At 42.6% G+C, this 24,048-nt stretch overlaps 1 protein-coding gene across 4 annotated transcripts; it reads left to right on the top strand.

The window, feature by feature from the left end:
* Positions 1-174: 174 nt before the first annotated feature.
* vamp4 (vesicle-associated membrane protein 4) lies at positions 175-14,023 on the top strand. 4 transcript variants are annotated; one of them, XM_083767609.1, is made up of 9 exons: positions 175-456; positions 1,660-1,809; positions 2,932-3,033; positions 7,316-7,362; positions 7,667-7,717; positions 8,645-8,745; positions 11,677-11,756; positions 11,871-11,922; positions 12,225-14,023. In XM_083767609.1, the coding sequence occupies exons 2-9, from the start codon at positions 1,807-1,809 to the stop codon at positions 12,254-12,256; spliced, it is 468 nt and encodes a 155-aa protein (XP_083623735.1). In that variant the 5' UTR covers positions 175-456; positions 1,660-1,806; the 3' UTR covers positions 12,257-14,023. The 4 variants fall into 4 exon arrangements, with proteins under 4 accessions (XP_083623735.1, XP_083623738.1, XP_083623736.1 ...); XM_083767612.1 differs by lacking the exon at positions 1,660-1,809 and having other exon boundaries at positions 175-441; XM_083767610.1 differs by lacking the exon at positions 1,660-1,809.
* Positions 14,024-24,048: the final 10,025 nt, after the last annotated feature.

The raw sequence follows: 24,048 nt of genomic DNA, 5'->3' as shown, positions 1-24,048 counted from the left end.
TCTTCTACCTCTTAATTTAGGGACAGATTAGAATATTAAGAAGAGTGGGCACCTTCATTGTGGGCACCCCCCAAGACAAAAAAAGACATGCAGCACAGACAAAAAATATATATATTTTTATCCTTTTTTCACCCTATTTTTATTTGGCTGCACATCTGGCTGATAAGGCTCTGAGTGGTCCTCCTCGCCTCCACTGTCTCCAGCTGTTTGTGTTCGTTGTTCAGTTCCTGGTCAGCTGATCACAGTGACAGAATAGAGAAGGCACAGTTAGCTGCTGTTAAGTACTAGTAACTCTCATCTTGTGCGCAAATGTTGTGCTAAATAACGTTAACTCTGCAGCTGCCTCGGATCCAGAAAGGACAGATTTATAATCGAGCCTTTTGTTTATAGAGACCAGCGTTTGATCGTGTCCGAGATTCGTTACCACAGAAGTGGATCTGGGTGAGAACAGCACAGGTATAGCTTGTGAGTTAGCCTCTTAGCATTGATTTGTCAAAGCATCGACGGCCTGTTTTGAGCAAAGTACGTGCTAACGTTTGTTGGCTACTGGGTCAGATTGATAGAGGAATTGTTGCATTTTGTTAACTTTGTCCTTCGTAGCCGAGGTTTTCATTATGGCTGGGCAGGTCTGTCGTTTCTAGCCTGTGCAACGACAATATTGCGCAATGCACATTGTAACTAAGAATAATAATACTGTGTGTGTGTGTGTGTGTGTGTGTGTGTGTGTGTGTGTGTGTGTGTGCGCGCGCGCGCGCGTGCATTAGTGTTAGACAGTGACATCTGGCTACAAGAAGTAAGATCCTCTGTTAATCTGAGGAAATTACTGTGTAACTTCTTCACCTATAAAAAGCAGTCCTACTCTATGAAGCAGCACCCTTTATGAATGTCATCTTTTTTAGATTAATGACCAAATGTTCCATTTCCTATAGATTCTGATTCTCTTCTTTCTTATTTACGTCAACACGATTATGATCATAATGGTCTTTGGTGGTCCATAATAATCCTCACTTCCTATGGTTTGGATACATTATGGGACAATTCAGTTCCAAAACTCCCCATGGTATAATGTTGATTTGACTAATTCCGTTATGCCAATTGTTTTGTATGAATTGCATCGTATAAAGTGGCTCTTTTCATGTAGACTAGCTAGTAGCAATTTATAATATGCTTTCTGCAACGATACAGAGAGAGAGAGAGAATGTTTTAGACTTGGCTAGAGATGTACCGAATCTACCGATATCAGTTTTTCCTTCACGATACCAATCATTCCAAATGGACACTCAGAGATTTGTACACTCAGAGATATGGTGGTCCTTGAAGATAATTAGTTTTAGAACCACAGATCTAGGGATACATTCCATTAATAATTGTGTTAGTAAACATAATGCAAGTTAGTAAACATAATGCAAATACGTAGTACAGTAAGAGTATAAAACAGTCGTGCAGCATCAACTGAAACATTAAAAAATATTACTGTAAATGAAATATCGTGATAAATTACTTGGTATCGGAATGGCATAGACTGGCATACCAGCATTTTAGGCAGTATCGGCAGCTTTTCTCATTCTGGTATCGGTATCGGAACAACTCTAGACTTGGTTTCTCTTCTGCCCTCTCTCTCTGGCTCTCTGTGCCCTATTCTCTTTCTTTCTGCTTCAGATAGAGGGCTGTTCCCTGCCTCTTTCTCCTCCTCTGTTTACGGAAAGTTCCTTGCTGCCTGCTGCTGGCCACTGAAAGGCCCTTTTCCAACGGTGGTGCCAGAAAAGGACACTGCAAAAGCCCCAGTTTCAGGCTGAGCTGGATTCAATGGTATAATAGAGTCTCATAATAAGTTGCATCGGTGGAGTTACAGTATCATGTGTGAGTGGACTGGAGTTGTACTTAACCCAGCCCAGAGAGACAGTGAGTGCAGTTCGCTGTAGGGAAACACTGGACTTTTGTTGAAATGTTACGTGTGCTGTTAGGAAGCGCATGCAAACAGGTCTGCAAACAGAGGAGATAGAGTTGGCAGAACAGTGTGTTTTTCCAGTATAAAGTTTTAATACCAGAGTAATGCTTCACAATATATCATTTCAGCATTGACATCGCAATGTCTGACTCTGTACACTGACTGTACAGACTGTACACTGACTGTACAGAGTCACATTGCAAAGGATGCATTGCTTTTTTCCTTCTGCTTTTTTTCCTTCTTTTCACCAAATATATTTTTCTTTATATTGCATTTACAAAAACAACAATAGAAAATATTGCAATGTCATTAATGTTCCCACAATTGTTCAGCACTAATACCTAGCCCCAAACCATCAAGAGCCATGATGACATTTCCTGTTTTGTTCAGGCTCTGTGGCTGGCTGGTTACACAAGAAGAAATGTTTGGAATCAAGCTAAACGTTGGGATATAGGAAAGGAAAGATGCCTGGGTTTGCACAGGGATTTGCCACCACACGGTGCAGAATGGGCCTGGCTGAATGGAAAAAGCCAGTCTTTCTAAATATTCTCCAGACAGGGCGCCAGGAAAGAGGTGTCGCCTTGTGTGACCAGCAAGCCAGTCTGCTGAGGAAATGTCAGTGCCAGAGGCCTTCCTCAACTCACGTACCACACTACCACACATGAATGAATGGCCAGATTTGTTCAATCATTAATGGTGAGAGTGAAGTAGAATTTAATGTGAAAGGATTTGCGATGATGAGGTGTTTCCCTCTGTTCTCACAAGTAAAATCTGTCTCTGCCCTGATCAAATCACTCACACCTAAACAAACATCAGAGGAATTCCTCATGTTGCAGGCTGTCTGGTATACTAATTTCCCTGCAATAGTACCATGTATGCATGTGTTTTGACTGGACTCCTTTACAGCTGCAGCAGGTGTGCTCCAGTTTACAATTTATGTTAGTGAAGTCTTTAACTAATGCTCTTCTCCTACTGTCCTACAGAGGGAGCCAGAGCAGGAGGAGCAGATCGAGGAAAGCATGCCCCCCAAGTTTAAACGACACCTCAACGATGAAGAGGTCACAGGATCCATCCGCAGCGAGAGGGTGAGACACTAATGGAGGTGGTAATAGGAGTTTTTTAAAGTCCAACATCATGGAGTTTCACTGAGTGCAGGGGATTCACAAATAAAGGGTGAGAGAGGTGAAGGGGTACACGAGTAGTCAAATACATAGATATTAACAACATGAAAACCAGTCATTTTGTCCAGAATACTGTAGGTGCAGTGAAACTCTGACAAAAACAACAATGTTAGCTCTAGCTGTAGGAATATCATGTACATCTCACGATCGTGAAGACCAATTAAATCATTTATCTGGGGACCACTGGAACCCCCTCAAGGTCCTGTGTGAACCACCGCTGTAAAGCACCAATAAAATGTTAAAGCATCAGGGGTTAAGTGGTGTGAAAATTAGATGGAGCGGATAGACAAAGAGATGAAAGTAAGAATAGAAGGAAGGCTGAAGACACTCCAGGATCCTTAAGCCAAAGATCTTCTCTTAATCAACACTGCCATGACCTTGCTTGACATCCTCCAACCATCCCGGTTTATTTCCTCTTTATTGTTGCCTCTTGTCTTCAAGAGCGTCACTCTGTTTGCTGTTGCGGTTGACCGCTGATTAAAACTTTAAAGGAATCACACCATGCAGGCGCTTGCATTAACAAACACCCTTCTACACCATCCTTCTCCGTGTCTGTCCGCGCTTCCCTTTGCCCCACTGCCCCTCAGTTCTGATAATAGCTACCAGTTGTCCTTTGCCTCTCCTGGACAGTAGAAAGAAAGAGTTATTGTTTTGTACCGCGTAACGTTCTTTATGATCATCTGGCCACAATTATTTCAGTGTTTTCTAGCAGTGAAGGTGTGTGTGTTGCATATCTCTTTAACATCTTTGTCTGGCCACTGTACTGAGTTAAATTCACCTTACTGCAGATGTGGATTTTCCTCCTCATCTTGATTACAGTGTTGGCAGAGTGTCCTGAATAAGATGGATCTCCCGGTGACTGGAAGGTCACAGATTAGATCCCTTTGTCAGCTAGTTTACATCGCTGACTAAGCGTCCTTGAATAAGATACCATTTCAGCACCAGATGCCACTGAATCGGCTCCTAATTGGGGGCACTTCCACTTCCAACTTACCTTGGCTCACTGCAATTCCCTTTTGAATGATAGATTTATGAGTAGATGCCCTACGCCTTATAGATGGAGTATGTGGATGCAATATGTAGATATAGATGGATAAAAGGTGTAACTTACCCGGTAACAGCTGGCCAAGTCCATATGACTGATACTCAATGGGAAACAGAGACGGTCAGTTTGTCTCTTCATGCTCCAACTCTCCACCTGAAAGAGTTTTATGCGGCAGTCCAGGCTGATTGGATGCTGTGCCTTCTCTATGAATAACGTTTTACGCAGGGCCTTTGTTGGCCTTATTGTGGCCATCAGTGGTAGAGGCCTGGTTGTAGTTATATAGATGTTTTTGACAGCCTTGCTAGGGACCTTTGAAGCCTCACTCACTACATTCTCCTTCCTAACTCAATTCAGTATTCACACATGTCTTTTATGCCCATCACGAGAAACACCGTTTATAGTTTAGAGATACTATCTGAGATCTGAAAGAAGTCAAACTCAAAACAACAGTGCGATTGACCAGCTTTTCTAAGCAAAACACAAGAGATCACAAGCCCTTTTTTGTGCGGGCGTTTATGGCCACATCGCAAGTACAGCACAAAATACTTTATTGGTTACTCTGAAGGCATTCTGAAAGCTCTATTTACCCCTTCAGCGGGTACTGTATGTGGTTTCTGGAGGTATTTACCCCTTCAGCGGGTACTGTATGTGGTTTCTGGAGGTATTTACCCCTTCAGCGGGTACTGTATGTGGTTTCTGGAGGTATTTACCCCTTCAGCGGGTAATGTATGTGGTTTCTGGAGGTATTTACCCCTTCAGCGGGTAATGTATGTGGTTTCTGGAGGTATTTACCCCTTCAGCGGGTACTGTATGTGGTTTCTGGAGGTATTTACCCCTTCAGCGGGTACTGTATGTGGTTTCTGGAGGTATTTACCCCTTCAGCGGGTAATGTATGTGGTTTCTGGAGGTATTTACCCCTTCAGCGGGTACTGTATGTGGTTTCTGGAGGTATTTACCCCTTCAGCGGGTAATGTATGTGGTTTCTGGAGGTATTTACCCCTTCAGCGGGTAATGTATGTGGTTTCTGGAGGTATTTACCCCTTCAGCGGGTAATGTATGTGGTTTCTGGAGGTATTTACCCCTTCAGCGGGTACTGTATGTGGTTTCTGGAGGTATTTACCCCTTCAGCGGGTACTGTCTGTGGTTTCTGGAGGTATTTACCCCTTCAGCGGGTAATGTATGTGGTTTCTGGAGGTATTTACCCCTTCAGCGGGTACTGTATGTGGTTTCTGGAGGTATTTACCCCTTCAGCGGGTACTTATGTGGTTTCTGGAGGTATTTACCCCTTCAGCGGGTAATGTATGTGGTTTCTGGAGGTATTTACCCCTTCAGCGGGTAATGTATGTGGTTTCTGGAGGTATTTACCCCTTCAGCGGGTAATGTATGTGGTTTCTGGAGGTATTTACCCCTTCAGCGGGTAATGTATGTGGTTTCTGGAGGTATTTACCCCTTCAGTGGGTAATGTATGTGGTTTCTGGAGGTATTTACCCCTTCAGCGGGTAATGTATGTGGTTTCTGGAGGTATTTACCCCTTCAGCGGGTAATGTATGTGGTTTCTGGAGGTATTTACCCCTTCAGCGGGTAATGTATGTGGTTTCTGGAGGTATTTACCCCTTCAGCGGGTACTGTATGTGGTTTCTGGAGGTATTTACCCCTTCAGCGGGTAATGTATGTGGTTTCTGGAGGTATTTACCCCTTCAGCGGGTACTGTATGTGGTTTCTGGAGGTATTTACCCCTTCAGCGGGTAATGTATGTGGTTTCTGGAGGTATTTACCCCTTCAGCGGGTAATGTATGTGGTTTCTGGAGGTATTTACCCCTTCAGCGGGTACTGTCTGTGGTTTCTGGAGGTATTTACCCCTTCAGCGGGTACTGTATGTGGTTTCTGGAGGTATTTACCCCTTCAGCGGGTAATGTATGTGGTTTCTGGAGGTATTTACCCCTTCAGCGGGTACTGTCTGTGGTTTCTGGAGGTATTTACCCCTTCAGCGGGTAATGTATGTGGTTTCTGGAGGTATTTACCCCTTCAGCGGGTACTGTATGTGGTTTCTGGAGGTATTTACCCCTTCAGCGGGTAATGTATGTGGTTTCTGGAGGTATTTACCCCTTCAGCGGGTAATGTATGTGGTTTCTGGAGGTATTTACCCCTTCAGCGGGTACTGTATGTGGTTTCTGGAGGTATTTACCCCTTCAGCGGGTAATGTATGTGGTTTCTGGAGGTATTTACCCCTTCAGCGGGTACTGTATGTGGTTTCTGGAGGTATTTACCCCTTCAGCGGGTAATGTATGTGGTTTCTGGAGGTATTTACCCCTTCAGCGGGTACTGTATGTGGTTTCTGGAGGTATTTACCCCTTCAGCGGGTACTCTATGTGGTTTCTGGAGGTATTTACCCCTTCAGCGGGTAATGTATGTGGTTTCTGGAGGTATTTACCCCTTCAGCGGGTAATGTATGTGGTTTCTGGAGGTATTTACCGGTTCAGTTCTTTTTGGTTTTTAGTCCATGAGCCAGAGCTCCAAAAATTGGTGGGCAAACTATACCCTGTATTAAATTGTTTATAGGATCAATACAAGTAAATTAATACATGATAACCCTTCCACAGTAGTAGCTTTTTCATATTTTTGATTATTTTGCATATTTTCCTACATAATGCCTCATTTACATATTTAAAAATGTAAAATTTGTAATACAATAAATCATTGTCTTTGTGTAAGTACTCAATTGGGGAAGTTTAATGGTGATAACAATCTAATATAGGTATGGTTTTGCCCACTCAATTCATAATTAACGTTTCAATTTTGGAGCTCTGGCTCATGGACTAAGAACCAAAAAGAACTGAACCGGTTCCCATTAGGAACCAACCGGTGGAAAAGGGGCCTATGTGGTTTCTGGAGGTATTTACCCCTTCAGCGGGTACTGTATGTGGTTTCTGGAGGTGTCAATACAGTCCGTTGTTGGTTACACACTGGACTCAGTGGACTGGTTACTTATGCCAGGAATGTTCTCCCTGTATGGACTGGAATCTTCTGTCCTGTGTCTCACCAGTCTGACCGGTCCTAAATGGACATTCCACTGATGAGGAGGCAGGAGTCATTGGAAGCATCAGTGTGTGTTTGACCCTTTGGCCTTTTTGTCTTTTACAGAGGAACCTGCTGGAGGAGGACTCTGATGAGGAGGAAGACTTCTTCCTGTAGGTCTTTTGGTTTACGTGACATACAGTATACGTCACATGTCAACATATATTCTACATCAAAGGATGATAGAATGAACACACTACTAAATGTTGTGTTGTGAAATGTGATATGCTGTAAAATTGACTTAATTACAATGTATTGTACTGTTATTATTGATACTAATAGTAATGGTAGTAATCATGAAGTTATTACTCAAGTATATGAAAATAACTGATAGATGAGTACCGTAATATTTTTGAATTGCAACATCTCTGAGGGTTTTATGTATAACTTTTAAAATGGTCACTGCTCATCTTCCAGGAGAGGACCATCTGGTCCCCGATTTGGAGCTCAGAATGACAAAATCAAACAGTAAGTAACAAAATATCCCTAAGTACTGCTCAGCACCAAAGCTCAGAATAGCCCTCCCAGTGTGGGGAGATTTGGTGTTGCATAACAAGCTAATGTTTACCAGGAGCACCAGATTGCTAGCAGATTGAGTAACCGCACCGGTGATGTTGTGGGTCCTTGTGTAACAACACTCTTCCAGTCAGTCCCACATCCAAGACCTCCTGAGACCGTTTCCACATTAACCTCCAGTTAGTTGCTGCAGACAGACAGCCAGAGAACAGAGAAGGTTATTGTTGAGACATTCTGGCAGCTGCCTTTGGTACTCCGTGGTCCATCGACATTTGACACATGGCGATTTGAGGTTGTGGTAGACAAACATGACGCCCGTTTTTGTCACAGTTTCCTGGAAAGCAGCGTTTGTATATCAAACGGAGTTCAGCCGCTTTGCCTCTTTCTCAACCTCTACCCTTTGAGGTCACATCTTCAAAGTGTGGGCGTGTGTGTGTGCAGCAAGGTGTTGAAAATGCCTCTATGCTACAACACATATTTCCTTTTACGGCCAAGAAGTATTGAGTCAGTGTTATGATTTTACACAAGCCATTGTCTGACACTCATCCTTGCCAATGTGCAGGATGTGTCAATGTGCAGGACTATGATGGATGATTTATTTGATTCAGGTGCTAGAAAGCTGCTTATTTAAAAACAGTTTTTGCAGTCTGAATGACGAGTACTAGTTGTAGTAACCTACCACTTAAAATGCCCCATCAACCACTCTCTTCACCCGTCACATCAGCCTCACTCTCGTGGCTGCATCCCTGCGAGTGGCCCTAATGCAAGGAATAGAAAATTGTCCTTCCCCCAGCTTTACCTTTAGCCTTTGATGTCTCCCTGTTTTTTCATTTCATGTCTTAATTCACTGTCTCTCCGGATCCCATCCTTTGTCTTTAGCGTGCAGTCGCAGGTTGATGAAGTCATCGATGTGATGCAGGAGAACATATCGAAGGTGATTGAAAGGGGCGAGCGGCTGGACGACCTACAGGACAAGTCAGGTGAGATGTGTAGAGATGTGGAGACCAAGGTGTTTGTAAAGCACCACAAATAAGCTATATGCAGGAATGCAGGTGTCATTGCTAGTTTCCAACTGACTCGGGTGGCATTTTCACACCCACCATGTTGTATACTTTACCAAATGTTTTATGCTCCTCTGCACGCGCCTATGGGTGTGTGTTGGTTTTTAAAATTAGGTGTTTGTTTGACTCAACCGGCTACGAACTGGTGTTAAATCCAGTGCAGTAATAATAATAATATCTGGGACTTATATAGTGCTTTTCATAACACTCAAACACGCTTAGTGACAGCGCTGATACTTTCATACTATTTAGAGTGCATTCAGATTAAAATGGTGTCAACCCATGGAAGTGGGTTCACAATGCACACACACTTCTCTTGCAATCAAAATTCATCCAAATTTGACACAACCCGCATGTTCAACATGGTAGATGACATTTCCGAGGGACTCTGCTTTGAGGTTCAAACATTCATTAATGATGTGGAGCTAAATTATACATATTATCCATAAGAGGAAGAAGAATGTCTCAGTGCATCTTTGGAGACCTGAGCGATGAGGAGACAGAGGGCGAGAGAAGCAGAAATACAGCTTATTTCAATAAGTACCCTACAGTTTTAAATACTGCTCTGCTCGTCAGAGGCGTATCTACAATAAGGCGAGGGCAGGCTCCCGCCTGTTCAAATCCATTTCTGGCCTGGCCAAAATCCATACAATGAGAAAAAAAGGACAAAAACAAGACCTGAGAACTATTTAAATGGACAGCTGATTGGCCGTTGCGGTAGAGCGCGACCCTCAATCACCCATTGGAATGTAAATGCAAGCCTTTCAGCCTTGGTATCCTACTCGTCTGGCAGGTATAACTCTTTGAAAACCTTTAGTGCTATGATTCTGCGTGGGGAGACGACAATTAACATATCTTGCCTGGCCAAAACATAATTCCTGGATACGCCACACGTCATGTAAGAATGTCGGGAATCCATACTGCGCTAAAGCCAAAGTGCAGTAACTACGTTTTTGGACACAGCGATTTATTCGTGTATCCCAAAGGGCAAATTAGCCTTTGTGATTTTGAGAGATAAACAATTACCTCAAGAACATATTTACAATTAGTGTAATATCACTTATTTGCCAATATCTCATTTGGCTTGACCAGTTGAAACTTTTAAACTCATTATCAGCCAATTATGTTTCCTGTAGTTACTGCACTATGGCTTTGTAGGGCAGCATAACCTCCTAGCTTTCTTTTTACCTGTCTCTGTACAGTAGTAAGTTAAGCATCCGTATGCAATTGGGGTTCCGAGAACGTGCCATCTGTCATCTGTAATTTTGCGCCTTGTGTTATAGACCGTGCGCCATATATTGTTTAACTGGGCCCCAAGACCCAGCAACAGGACTCTGGGGATATTTACAGCGAGAGCATGTCAAAATTCTCCGCACCACTTCAAAGGTGCTAATGATATGTCCAGGTTTATTGTTTGAACAGGTGTGTGTCTGGTGGTATTTGCTGGCTCTCATGCACTCACTCGCTCACAAACCCTGTCTCTCGCTCTCACCTCTGTGTACATTAACAGAGATCTGGAACATGTGTTTAGGTTTCACCACAACACACAAGTCTTTGACACAGAATCCTTCCACTTTGTTCTCATTCCTTTCCTCTTGTTGCTTCATCCATTCGGAAGTCATCATAACATCTGCAGATGTTTTATAATTGCTTCTCCCTCTTGTGTGTCCACCAATCGGCCAAGACAATGACCCACATCTGGAACACATTTGTGTGTGCAAACGTGTTTGTTTGTGTGTTTGCGCGTTGGCGCATTCACCCGCCGCATGACTGAATGTGGTGTGTATGTCGCATGGCATGCTTTCCTAGACTCTATTTACCTACTTGTGTGTGTGTGTGTGTGTGTGTGTGTGTGTGTGTGAGATAAGTTGTAACCGGGTCTTGAATGCAGGCGGATCTGACATGCCTGCAGGTAGCCCATGTAGAGAATTCCTTAGGATTAACAAGCATCTTCTCAGAAGGAAGAGTGCTTGCCTCTGTGGTTGTGACGGGTCGTTAACAGGCCCAGGGAGGTAGAGGACACATGACAGAGACTCTGAACAGGAACAGCTTGGACCACGCAGAGCCGCACGCCAGGGAATTGTTAACAAACACGCACACACTCACTCACTCACACGCAAGCACACAAGTCAACCCCAGTATCTTGGAAATGGGAGGGAGAGAGACAGATGGGGACAGATTTTGTGAGAGATATGAAAAAGTGACGAGAGGCTTTATATATATATATTTCCTAGTTCTATTGTGTAGGAATTTGGCAATTTATGAATTTTCATTGGCAAACTTAGATTGTTGTGGTTTCATGCGAGGACAGGAGTGATGTCACCAGGAACACTGTAGTCTTACATAACTCTCCATTCCATTATATCATATGGAGTCAAGTACAGCTAAACAAACACCCAAAATCAAATTGCATTTTTATAGCGCTTTTCCAAGTGCTGAAAGCGCTTTACAATGGTTCATTCATTCATACATTGGGAGGTGAAGCGGCAAACAGTCAACGCCAGCGTCCTCACTTCCCACATTCACACACCAATGGTGGCGAGCTCACACCGACCAACTCATTGGAGGCAATGTAGGGTTCAGTGTCTTGCCCAAGGACACTTCCACATGTGGACAGGAGGAGCCGGGATTCGAACCGCCGACGCAGTGATCATTGGACGACCTGCTCTAGCTCCTGAGCCACAGCCGCCCTAAGATGCCCTTGAGCACGACACTTCATCCCACAAATGATGACTCGGGTGGAACTGCTCCATTGCCAGTACTGTAGTAAACAGCTGCCAGGGATTAATGTGTAGAAGTCTATGGGGGGTACTGCTGTTTTTATATGTTGCCGTCTGTCCTGTGTTCCAGAGAGCCTATCGGACAACGCATCTGCCTTCAGCAGCCGATCCAAGCAGCTGCATAGGAGGATGTGGTGGAGGGACATGAAGGTAGCGGATTGGTTTGTGTTGGAGAAATGGATTTAGTATTGTTGCAATGTGCAATACAGTACACAAATACACTTGCCTTGCCTTATATTTGTTCAATGTGTCATATTTCCTCAGATGAAGATCATAATTGCCATGGTAGTGGTTGCCCTCCTGCTGATTATCATTGGTGAGTACTATTTTGGCGAATGCTCCCCCTAGAATAGGGATGCTGGGGATCAAGTGGTTAAACGTCAAGTATATTAATTTATTTTCAATCTGTCAAGTTTTCCTAGTGACATACATTATCATGAAAAATGTTACATAAATACGTACCGTAGTATGACATAAAATAAATGCAATGTGCTATAAAGTAACAATGTAATTCAGGGATGCCGTGGATTAAAAAGTTATCTACAGGGGTGCCCTGAGACAAAACAAAAACCTACTACTGCACTGAATTCTTCCTCTCTCTGTGTACGTTTCTTTCAGTTCCAGTGATCCTGCGGTACCGCAGTGGCTGACAAGGAGGACAGGGGGGGTCGACGTCTCCTCAATGTTTTCCTCCTGGCCCCTTTCTCTCTCCTGCGCACAGTCCTCCACACCAGCTAGGTGGCGCAAGCCAGCCAGCCATCTCCTCTATGTCAGCCCGGTTTAACCTCTAGGACTATTGGTCCTTCCTGGCCTCTAGAACTCACTCATCCTTACTGCCGATCTTATCGTTTGCATTTTCACGCTAAAAACATCTTGTCTTGTTAGAACCGGGATGGGGGGGTGAGGGGGGCTTAGTTTAAAATCCTGAAATGAGGTTGCAGGGTTGACATAGAGCACTGGTTCTCAACCTGTGGGCCGGGCCTTCTGGTGGGCCGTGAGGGTATTTCAAGTGGTCCCCCAGAATAATTGGCAAAACGCTACGATTTGAATGATAATACAACATTAATATAACAAAATTGATACCACTAAATAAGAACTTAGCGTATGCTACATGTACTGTAGGTTCCATTGATCCCAGGCGGAACACAATTGATGATTGATCTCACCCATTTGACCAAGTGGTTTTAGGTGGGTGGGCTTTGAGATTTTCAATTGGGCCCTGATCCAGAAAAGATTGAGAACCACTGACAGGAGGAAAGGCTTTAATGAAAAACTGTATTTATGCTACTGTATGTATGCGTGGAAAGTCCATTCCATGATGGCACATATCACATTCAGGGCTCTGGCTTTGTTTGGACACCAGGGAACCCAAGCATGCTCTCTCCGACTCACACTTTTTCTTTTTTTTTTAAGTAACCATCTTCAACCTAGCATCCCTATTCGGGGCATGTTGTTGTATTGTCAAAAAGGTTTTACAAACAAATCTGATCTATAAGCTCAGAATGTGATTATAGTGATGTACTTATAGATCAGCTATTTTCGCTATCCGCCAAAAAACGAAGTATGTAGAGCTCAAGTGGTTAATGACTGATAACTCCTCTAACACAAAACAGCTGTGACATTCTGCGGAAGTGCCCCAGCCCGTGTCTCCTTTTTAAAACAATACAAGGTAGCCTTTATAAAAAAGGTTGAATTGAGGACAGCGAGTGGCTTACTGCTGCCCTGTTCTGGAGAAGATGGAACGATTCTAAAAGGAGGTCCAACTGTTGAGACAATAAAAGAAACCTACGCCTCAATGGGCTCTCACAGAATAACTCTTCATACTTCCGGGCAAGGAAGCTTACAGAAGGAAAAGTCATGGTCACCTGACTGGGCTCAGGCTGTGCCATGACGCCCTCTCGGTGGCAAATCACCGGCACCGGAAGTTCGATGAAATACATGTCAGTGAATGGAGCCGGCTGGACCAGCTCATAATTGGTCCAGGAATATAAAAAGACATACCACAGGTTGTTTTCCAATAACTTGCTTTTCGATGTGCACAGTACATCATTTTATTGAGGCATCTAAACAGCGGCAGGTATCGTTTCTGTCTCTTGAGGTATCACAAGATTTGGTTACCAGACAGGAAACGGTGGACAGTCTAGGGTTGTCTAGTTTGTGCTCTTTAGATATAAAATAAAAAAATACAGTATACACACCGAAAAGCAACACAACAGACAATAATGTGTTATGTCTTGTTCTTTTATATTCCTGAACCGATTATATGACAAAGGTCTCAATGTTTCATAAATAGTGTTTGTTCATGAGCTGGTCCAGCCGGCGCCATTCACTGCCATGTATTTCATCTCACTTCCGGTGCGAGATTTGCCGCAGAGAGAGTCAAGGCCCAGTCACGTGATCATGACTTGAGAACTCTAGTTTTCTGCACAAATAACTTTGGGGCAGGCTCGTCTAAAGTTTAACCCATTCTGACCGGGCACCCATTTTGGTGTCAGCATCATGTTATGCTTTAGCTATTTAAAAATAGCAGATCTACAAGCTCATATCGCGCCACCGAGTGGCGCGATACGAGCTTGTAGGTCTGCTATTTTTTGAAAAATCGAAGAACGACTGACATTTTTAGAATCTGATCTCAGGTCAGAATGGGTTCATCAGACCAGTGTGTGTCCGGCGGAAACCTCGTATGAATCTGATCTCAGGTCAGAATGGGTTAAATGGAGAGGTATCAGTCAAAAGGGAAAGCGTATGGAATGTCAGAACAGGTTCTGACATATCCATATAGGATCAGGGATCTCCATATATGGGCTTAATTGCGACAGCAGGTCACATCAGGGATCTCTATCCCTGATGATGTCAGGAGACCAGGGCACCACATATGGGGGCTTTCCCCATGTATGGGGATTTTGGGTGATACACTGACGGGAAATGTACGATTCCATAGTTAACTGTAACTGCGACCTTCAGTCGCAACTAGTTAAGGTCCCTGCACACTGGCTGCGTTCTTCAGATTCTTCCCGTTGGTTTTCCGAAAAACGTGTCCAGTGTGCAACCACCTTTACTGCCCAACACTGCCAATGATACTAATTAAGGTTCTGTTCCATTTAGTGTACAGTGGTTCTCAAACTTTAATTTCAAGGACCCCGATACTGTAACTCTGAGTTACAGAGCCATACGGGGCCATACGGAACCCACTCAAGGACAAAGAAACCCACTGGTGTAGCAGAGGGTTTCCTGAGCCAACATGCACAATAGCAACACCCTGACTCTGTTCGACCAGAATGGAACAGAGCCTTCATTAGTATCTGTAGCACGGTGAAGGAAGTAGGGATTAGGGATGGGGCCCAAGTTATTTCCAAAATGGTGTGTGCGCGCATAGACAACATTCTCTGTTGTGCTGCTTTCTGCCTCCGAATAGCTTATTACATTGCACACATCTGGGCATCATAGCCAAAACAAAACATGCAGATTATGAATGTCCCCACCCCCTGCACCCCGAACCTCAATGCCCCCAACGCCAGACCCTCCCTCGCCTCCCCAGCTCTGGGGCAACTTGGTCACGGCTGTCCTACTTTCCTGCTGGTGGCATTAAGCCACGGCTCTCTCTCCTCTCCAAACACTATGTTTTAATATTAATATTGTTGCCATCCTACATTATTGAGTTATTTTTGATTGAGCTAATTTCTGCTGGACAGTAACTGTAATGCTTGAAGTGAATGTATGCTCTGTTATTCCCTGACGTCACTGAGGAAGGACCGAATAAGGGACACAGTTCATCCAAACATACTGTTACAATGTGTTTACTTTAGTGATTTAGGGAATTTTAAGTTAATAACTGGAATACCTATAATATACCCCCACTATTGTCACTATTGACTATTGTCATTTATTTTATTATTATTTTCATGTAATTTATTTGAGGTGTAAATATTGATTTCGTAACGATGTACTATACTCCTGACATTGCATTGACAGACTGTGAAATACTGTACCGTTCCTCTGAAAATAAAGTGGTTTTAAAAAGGGCATCTGGACTCCATGGTCTGGTCTGGTTCTGCACTGGTTGGATCGTACCCTAATGTGGGAGGAAGGAATGAGGAGAGAGGATTAAGGATGTAGAGAAGAGTTAAGGAAAGAGACCTAAAAGGGGAAACGGCCTGGGTTTGAATGGCATGCCAGAGAGCAGCTCTGCATTGTGTGTGTGTGCGTGCGTGCGTGAGAGAGAGAGAGAGAGCATCCACAGTCAAAGAACATTGGGTTATTTCCTCCGTTCCCAGGAACCAGTGTAAGTTTCCTGATGTCTCTGACTCCCATCTCATTACCAGGACATTTTATTGGGTCTGTGATTTTACTGGCGGTGTGGAAATCCCAGGATGGCACTAAAAGCAGTGGGGCCTGGTGTGGAGCCCCCGTATTGTTCTGACAGACTACTGTTGTCCCCTGTTTCAGCCTCAACAGTAGCCCTCCAAGCAGAACCCAAATGCTACTGAAGTTTCTGACATTTGTTCGACCCAGTGCATTGGGTCCTGTTCCTCGTCGTCCATGCCACCTGATTAAAACATTTACTGGCTCGTGTTTACATGTTAAAACGCCTCCCCGCGCTCTTTGACGATATTCTTCAGTATGAGGCTTTCTGAATATGTAAAGTATAAGTACACATACATACCTTTGCGAATATCTCCTGTGGCGCGGAAGCCGTTAAGTATTTTTAATATATGTTTGCCCGATTTGGAAGCTTGGATTCTTCTTGTTTATTGACACCTCATTGTACCGCCTATCTGGCTAGCTAGTGGCGCTATAGCTATGACACAGCAGATCAGAGGCAGGGACGTAGCCTCACAAGCCAACCGCACACCGGGAGGCGGTACAATAAACGGTAAACAAACAAGAAGAAATAAAGCGACCAAATCGGTCAAACAAAGATTAAAAATACTTAACGGCTTCCGCGCCACAGGAGATATTCGCACCGGGATGTATAGCTACTTAAAGTTACCGAATTCAGAATAACTCAAGGAAAATAATGGCGTCACATGCCGCGGGGCCTATTTTAGAGAGAATCTCCACATCCGCATTTAGGAATTTCCATACGAAAATACAGTAGCGAGCAGGGACCCAACGTGAAACTCAACAAAATATCAAAAAAGTTTTACGTAGGGTCCCGAAAGGGGCTACCTCAACAGCATAGCAGAGCTACAGCCCTGGCAGCAGCAGTATCCAGCAGTGGTGAATTTTTATTTATTTATATATATATATATAAAGTAAAGGTCCGGTGGCAAAGTGCAAAAATCAAATAAACAGAAGTGGGAGATGGCTGGGGAGGCAGGCTTTTATAGACAAATTCACAGAGGGTTGCCTGGGTGCGGCCATTACTGAGGTGTACTGTACCATTAAGCGCAGCAGCACTGATTAGCTACACCTGGCGTACGTAGCACCTGCTCCATGGCCGCGCCCAGAGCACCCCTCTGTGAATTTGTCTATAGGGCGTTGGCACCCGGGCCCACCAATTAGGCTGATCATCATTGCCCTATTGGAAGCAATGAGAAAACATACCGTAAGGCCCTTTCTGAAACCAGTCCCTTGACTTGAAGTGCTCTCGGGAGGTTCCCTCGTCAGGAAGTGCCCCTCCAGCTGAATCAAGTTCCCTTGATTAGGGTGCTGGGTATAAAAAACTGTTTGGAAATACACTCGCCCTCCTTGTGCAGAAACAGGAAACAGACACCATTCGTTGCCATGGTTACCATCATGCAATTGTGTTACCTGTTATTTTGTTTGTACAATTATATTGCATTGCATCGTGTATTGTGTGACATGGCTTTCATTAAAGGTATATTCAGTGATTTCACTTAATTCAAATATCACTTATTTTTTTGGTTTGTTGTGATAATCCTCTCTACTATAGAGTGTGCTGACCATATAAGGAGTTCCTCCCTGTCCCCAGTTAACCCCTGGGGGTCAAAAAACCTTAGGTTTAGTTTTTGGCTCTCTATCCTGATTGGATGAAAGGCTTAGGTCCCAGCCAAAAACGAAACCTAAGGTTTTTTGAGTGAAATCACTGAATATACCTTTAATATGGAAAAAGGAAATACAGCGTGACTGACAAAAATGACATAGGCCTATACATCCATGGTGTTTATAAATCATTGTTAAAAGTTGTTTTGTTTGTGTGGTTTCATTTATAGTTTTTCACGGTGGGGTAAATAAAGAGCCCTTGTGAACATCAGTTGGAGCGTTGCCTATTCTGCATCAGATGAAGATTGTTTAGGAGGAGTTTATTTATCAATTATTTGTGGTGGTACTTACATTTGTAGGTCGCGGTTTCCATGCGGACAGAGAGCAGGGCTGCACAAGGCAATCGAGTCTAGATCGGCACAGACTCGCTCTTGAGGGCTTTATAAGCCACTTCCACTCAAGGCTGCTTGGTTTCGGACGACACTTAATATGGCACAGCCTCGTGTGAACGTGCATATCGAGGGCAAGTGTGTAGGGCGAGTGGCGAGGAGCTGGTTTCAGAAAGGGGGTAAGTAAAGGGTAAAGCAAGCATACAGAATCCATAACCAGATAAGTGCAACTATATACTGTAAGATCATATACACGGAACCGTCACAATCAATACTGCAATGTATAAATACTCTGTTACAAGTACATTTCCGGAAATAAAAATGTATTGAGTAAAAGTACAAAACGGTACAGTATTGGTAAAAATGTAGGCCAAAAGTAGAACTTACTCATCAAGCAGAATGTGATGTCTACAAGCTTGTAGATGAGCTGTTTTCAAATTACCAACATGTATAGGGTTAAAGTGGTTAATGTACTAAAGTTTTCAAACTACTGTAGTGGAGTAAAAGGTTTATTTGCCTGAGATGTAGTGGAGTAGAAGTAAAAGTAATGAACATTGGAAATACTCCAGTAAAAGTAAAGAAATACCGGTACAGTACTTGAATAAATATACTTTACACCACTGGTCTCCAGTACTTTTTTACAGATGAAGGCGTTAAAACGTTTGGCTGTTGAGATGGATGTCAGATGTCCCTCCAGCTGCCACTCGTTACTGCTGCGCTCAGTGCACTCCGTTTCTTTTGTTTTAGGGATGAAAAGGGTAGAGAATTGGATTAGCTCTGCCTTACAAGCAATCCATCTGCATTGACTGATTTATTTCTATAACATGTTTGATGACACCCATCTAACAGTTTAATATCTAGACTTGATTTAACCCATTCTGACCTGAGATCAGATTCATACGAGGTTTCCACTGGACACACACTGGTCTGATTAACCCATTCTGACCTGAGATCAGATTCTAGAAATGTCAGTCGTTCTTCGATTTTTTTCAAAAATAGCAGACCTACAAGCTCGTATCGCGCCACTCGGTGGCGCGATATGAGCTTGTAGATCTGCTATTTTTAAATAGCTAAAGCATAACATGATGCCGACACCAAAATGGGTGCCCGGTCGGAATGGGTTAAGTATTGGTTAAGCTGTGATGAATGGAAAAATATATTTACAGTATATCTGCAGTATATACAGTACAGGTATAGGCCTAGAGCAGGTGTGCTGCGAGTCCATTGCAAGTGGGCCCCCAATTAATTGCCAAAGAACTACGCTTTTATTGATACAACATTAATGTAAAAAACATATTCCAGGTATGCTCTCTAAAATCTTGAAAATGAGTTGTCATTGTGATATGATAAATAGGAAGTTAGGAACGTAAAAAGGTTGATCATTAAAATAAACGTGCTCTGAGAATGCAATTGGCCCACCCATCTGACCACTTAACACGGCAGCCGAACAGCTGCCGTGTTAAGTGGTCAGTTGGTCGATGGGCGAAGAGTATATAGACAAATTCACAGAGGCTTGCCTGGGTGCGGCCATTACTGAGGTGTACCATTAAGCGCAGCAGCACTGATTAGCTACACCTGGCCTACGGAGCACCTGCTCCATGGATTACCCCTCAGTAATGGCCGCGCCCAGGGCACCCCTCTGTGAATTTGTCTATATACTGTATAGCTATGTTCCCCTGACCCCTTGGGGTGGGCCCACCCAACTCAATCACAATGAAATGAGAGCTAGTAAACTCTGGTGGCTGTAAAGTGTTACAGCTCTTTTAACTGCTCTGCAAGTCACTGGTTTAAACTGCGAGCTAAATGTAGATCTGAGTTGAGATGCGTTCTTTCCCCTCTCTAGTCAGGTGTGTGTGTGTGACTGTGTGCGTGCGTGATTTAAGAGGCCATAATACTACATGCTACTACATGCAGGACTTTACTTGACCAATTTGCACACAAAACAGCTCAATCAACACCAAGCTGCTTGTCAAACAAACTCAGTATCAGTCAGTATAATGACATGATACGGATGACATGATACTGATCATGATTATGACACTGACATGATGATACTGATCATGATTCATGACACTGACATATGATACTGATAATGATACTGACCATGATAGCTACTGACATGATACTGATAATGATTCATGACAGACATATGATACTGATAATGATACTGACCATGATAGCTACTGACATGATACTGATAATGATTCATGACACTGACATATGATACTGATAATGATACTGACCATGATAGCTACTGACATGATACTGATAATGATTCATGACACTGACATATGATACTGATAATGATACTGACCATGATAGCTACTGACATGATACTGATAATGATTCATGACACTGACATATGATACTGATGATGATACTGATAATGATTCATGACACTGACATATGATACTGATGATGATACTGACCATGATAGCTACTGACATGATACTGACCATTATACTAACATGATACTGATCATGACGCTGACATATACTGACCATGATACTGACATAATACTGACCATTATAATGACCATGATACTGAAATTATACCGACCATGGTACTGTGACCATGACACTGACATGATACTGACACCGTCATGATACTCATTACTCACATGATATTGTCACAGGGATGTCAGCTTTGACCAGATAAATCAGTCACCAGATAAATCTGTGGGGTCATTAATGGAAGAGAAGAGTAAAGAAGAATGGTTATATTGTTGTTTTTGGACATTAACTGACGGATATTTTTGTTTATGAAATCACATCGAGACATTTAAGGAAAGAAATTAGTTTGTTGGTGCTGTTTTACCAACTCATAGACATCTGGAATTTGAACCATGTAAGGCAGTGGAAGTATAAAGTACCTGTAGCATAACATGGAAAGCCCAAGTAGCCTACCTCAAACATTTTGTACAGGGCACCCCTCTGTGAATTTGTCTATATACTGTATAGCTATGTTCCCCTGACCCCTTGGGGTGGGCCCACCCAACTCAATCACAATGAAATGAGAGCTAGTAAACTCTGGTGGCTGTAAAGTGTTACAGCTCTTTTAACTGCTCTGCAAGTCACTGGTTTAAACTGCGAGCTAAATGTAGATCTGAGTTGAGATGCGTTCTTTCCCCTCTCTAGTCAGGTGTGTGTGTGTGACTGTGTGCGTGCGTGATTTAAGAGGCCATAATACTACATGCTACTACATGCAGGACTTTACTTGACCAATTTGCACACAAAACAGCTCAATCAACACCAAGCTGCTTGTCAAACAAACTCAGTATCAGTCAGTATAATGACATGATACGGATGACATGATACTGATCATGATTATGACACTGACATGATGATACTGATCATGATTCATGACACTGACATATGATACTGATAATGATACTGACCATGATAGCTACTGACATGATACTGATAATGATTCATGACAGACATATGATACTGATAATGATACTGACCATGATAGCTACTGACATGATACTGATAATGATTCATGACACTGACATATGATACTGATAATGATACTGACCATGATAGCTACTGACATGATACTGATAATGATTCATGACACTGACATATGATACTGATAATGATACTGACCATGATAGCTACTGACATGATACTGATAATGATTCATGACACTGACATATGATACTGATGATGATACTGATAATGATTCATGACACTGACATATGATACTGATGATGATACTGACCATGATAGCTACTGACATGATACTGACCATTATACTAACATGATACTGATCATGACGCTGACATATACTGACCATGATACTGACATAATACTGACCATTATAATGACCATGATACTGAAATTATACCGACCATGGTACTGTGACCATGACACTGACATGATACTGACACCGTCATGATACTCATTACTCACATGATATTGTCACAGGGATGTCAGCTTTGACCAGATAAATCAGTCACCAGATAAATCTGTGGGGTCATTAATGGAAGAGAAGAGTAAAGAAGAATGGTTATATTGTTGTTTTTGGACATTAACTGACGGATATTTTTGTTTATGAAATCACATCGAGACATTTAAGGAAAGAAATTAGTTTGTTGGTGCTGTTTTACCAACTCATAGACATCTGGAATTTGAACCATGTAAGGCAGTGGAAGTATAAAGTACCTGTAGCATAACATGGAAAGCCCAAGTAGCCTACCTCAAACATTTTGTACAGACAAGACAACAGACCTAGACATACCACTACCAGTATGAGAGAGAGAGAGACAGAGACAGAGAGAGAATGCATTTTTATCCTGTTCACCCACGTTGGCAGTAGGGGATGTTTTGGTCCTCTGGTAGTGGACCTCAATGGATGACTTAAGATTCCAGGCATAGCAGCCTAGTAAAAGTTATATAAAAGTCAATGGAATAAGGCAGGAGGCATATTAGTCATCCCTACACACGCACACACACACACACGCACGTGTCAGAAGTTTGGGGAAGCAGAGAATACGTTGGCGGCACAACAACTGTGTCTGCATTTAATACAGCAGGTCACTGGCATGAGAACATGTATGAAATATTACCCACCCAGTCCTCTCTCATGAACAAAGAGCTGTTTATATGTTTAGTGAGACCTCAGGGTCTAGTTAGTGCTCAGTGCGTTCGCAATAAACCCCTTATTCCTAAACTTCTTGGCCTTTTTTACTATTTCGAAAAACATTTTTGAATTGTTCAAATAGCCGAAGTTCACAACGTGTTGATGTAGATTGGCTAGTTGAACAATTTAATGTTTTTCAAAATAGTAAAAATAAAATGATGAAAATAGGGCCCTGTTGGACCCGAGTTATCTCTATTAACTGTTATTTTCTACACGAAATCTCTTGGCCAAAAATAGCCGATCTACAAGCGCGCAACAAGTCCAATGGTTTACTTAAGTAAAGGCTGCAATACCACAATGTAATAAATTATAATACAGTATACTTTGTTACAAGTCTGCATTAGATTTTTTTACTTGAGTAAAAGTACAAAAATGAGCGTTGTGCCTGTCACAGAGTAAATTCAGTCAGAAAGTTTCAGCAACTGAAGTGGTAGGGCCCTTGAGGTCAACATAACACAACTTAAATGAAAAAAACTTAAAGGTATATTCAGTGATTTCACTCAAAAAACCTTAGGTTTCGTTTTTGGCTGTGGGACCCAGCCTTTCGTCCAATCAGGATAGAGAGTCAAAAACGAAACCTAAGGTTTTTTGACCTCCAGGGGTTAACTGGGGACAGGGAGGAACTCCTTATATGGTCAGCACACGCTATAGTAGAGAGGATTATCACAACAAAACAAAAAAATAAGTGATATTTGAATTAAGTGAAATCACTGAATATACCTTTAAATGACACAACACATGAGGGAGACTTATATAGTGGTGGACCAAACCAATAAATACACCAAGGGGTGGACAGCAATTAGAGCCAACTGGAATCCCTAAACAATTCCCAATTCCCCCCTTCTCAATCAAGTATGTTGGTATGGTCCTCTGCATCAGAGCTGACCCTGCCCCATATGTTGCCATTTCAGGAACTAAATAAAGAACAGAACATTCGTACAACAGTGCATATTGTCAGTTGTCACCAAGCCATTTTCAAATACTGATTGTGTTTTATGCATTATAATATAATATAAATGTCAATACTAGAGGTTAGAGTAGAATGCAAATGTGAGTGTGGGTTAGACTAGGAGTCTTATCTCACTGTGGGGCTGGGATCACAGCCCTCACACTGGCCTAAAAGTTACTTGCAGTACCTAAATAAAAGTTACTCCAAAAATAAAAAGTCAATTTATACATCTCACAATGCATCGCATTGCTACATGTCGTGAGCTTATAGATACATGTTTGGAATAGCCAAAGAATAAAATAGCTTCAATGTTATATTTTTTAGTAATAAAACTCTAAATTTGTAAAATACACGTGGTTCCAGTAAAATGTACAATATAATGGAGATGTAATGGAGTATAAAGAACTTAACAATGGACCTCAAAATTGTACACCGTCCACAGACTAGTAACGCTCGTATTGCTCTTCTTCTCTCTCCCACCTCCATTACATGTGGTTTCACTCAACAACTAGTC

The sequence above is a fragment of the Protomyctophum parallelum genome, assembly GCF_964188405.1.
Source record: "Protomyctophum parallelum genome assembly, chromosome: 6".
NCBI lineage: Eukaryota > Metazoa > Chordata > Actinopteri > Myctophiformes > Myctophidae > Protomyctophum > Protomyctophum parallelum.
This window is presented reverse-complemented; position numbering and strand designations above follow the sequence as displayed.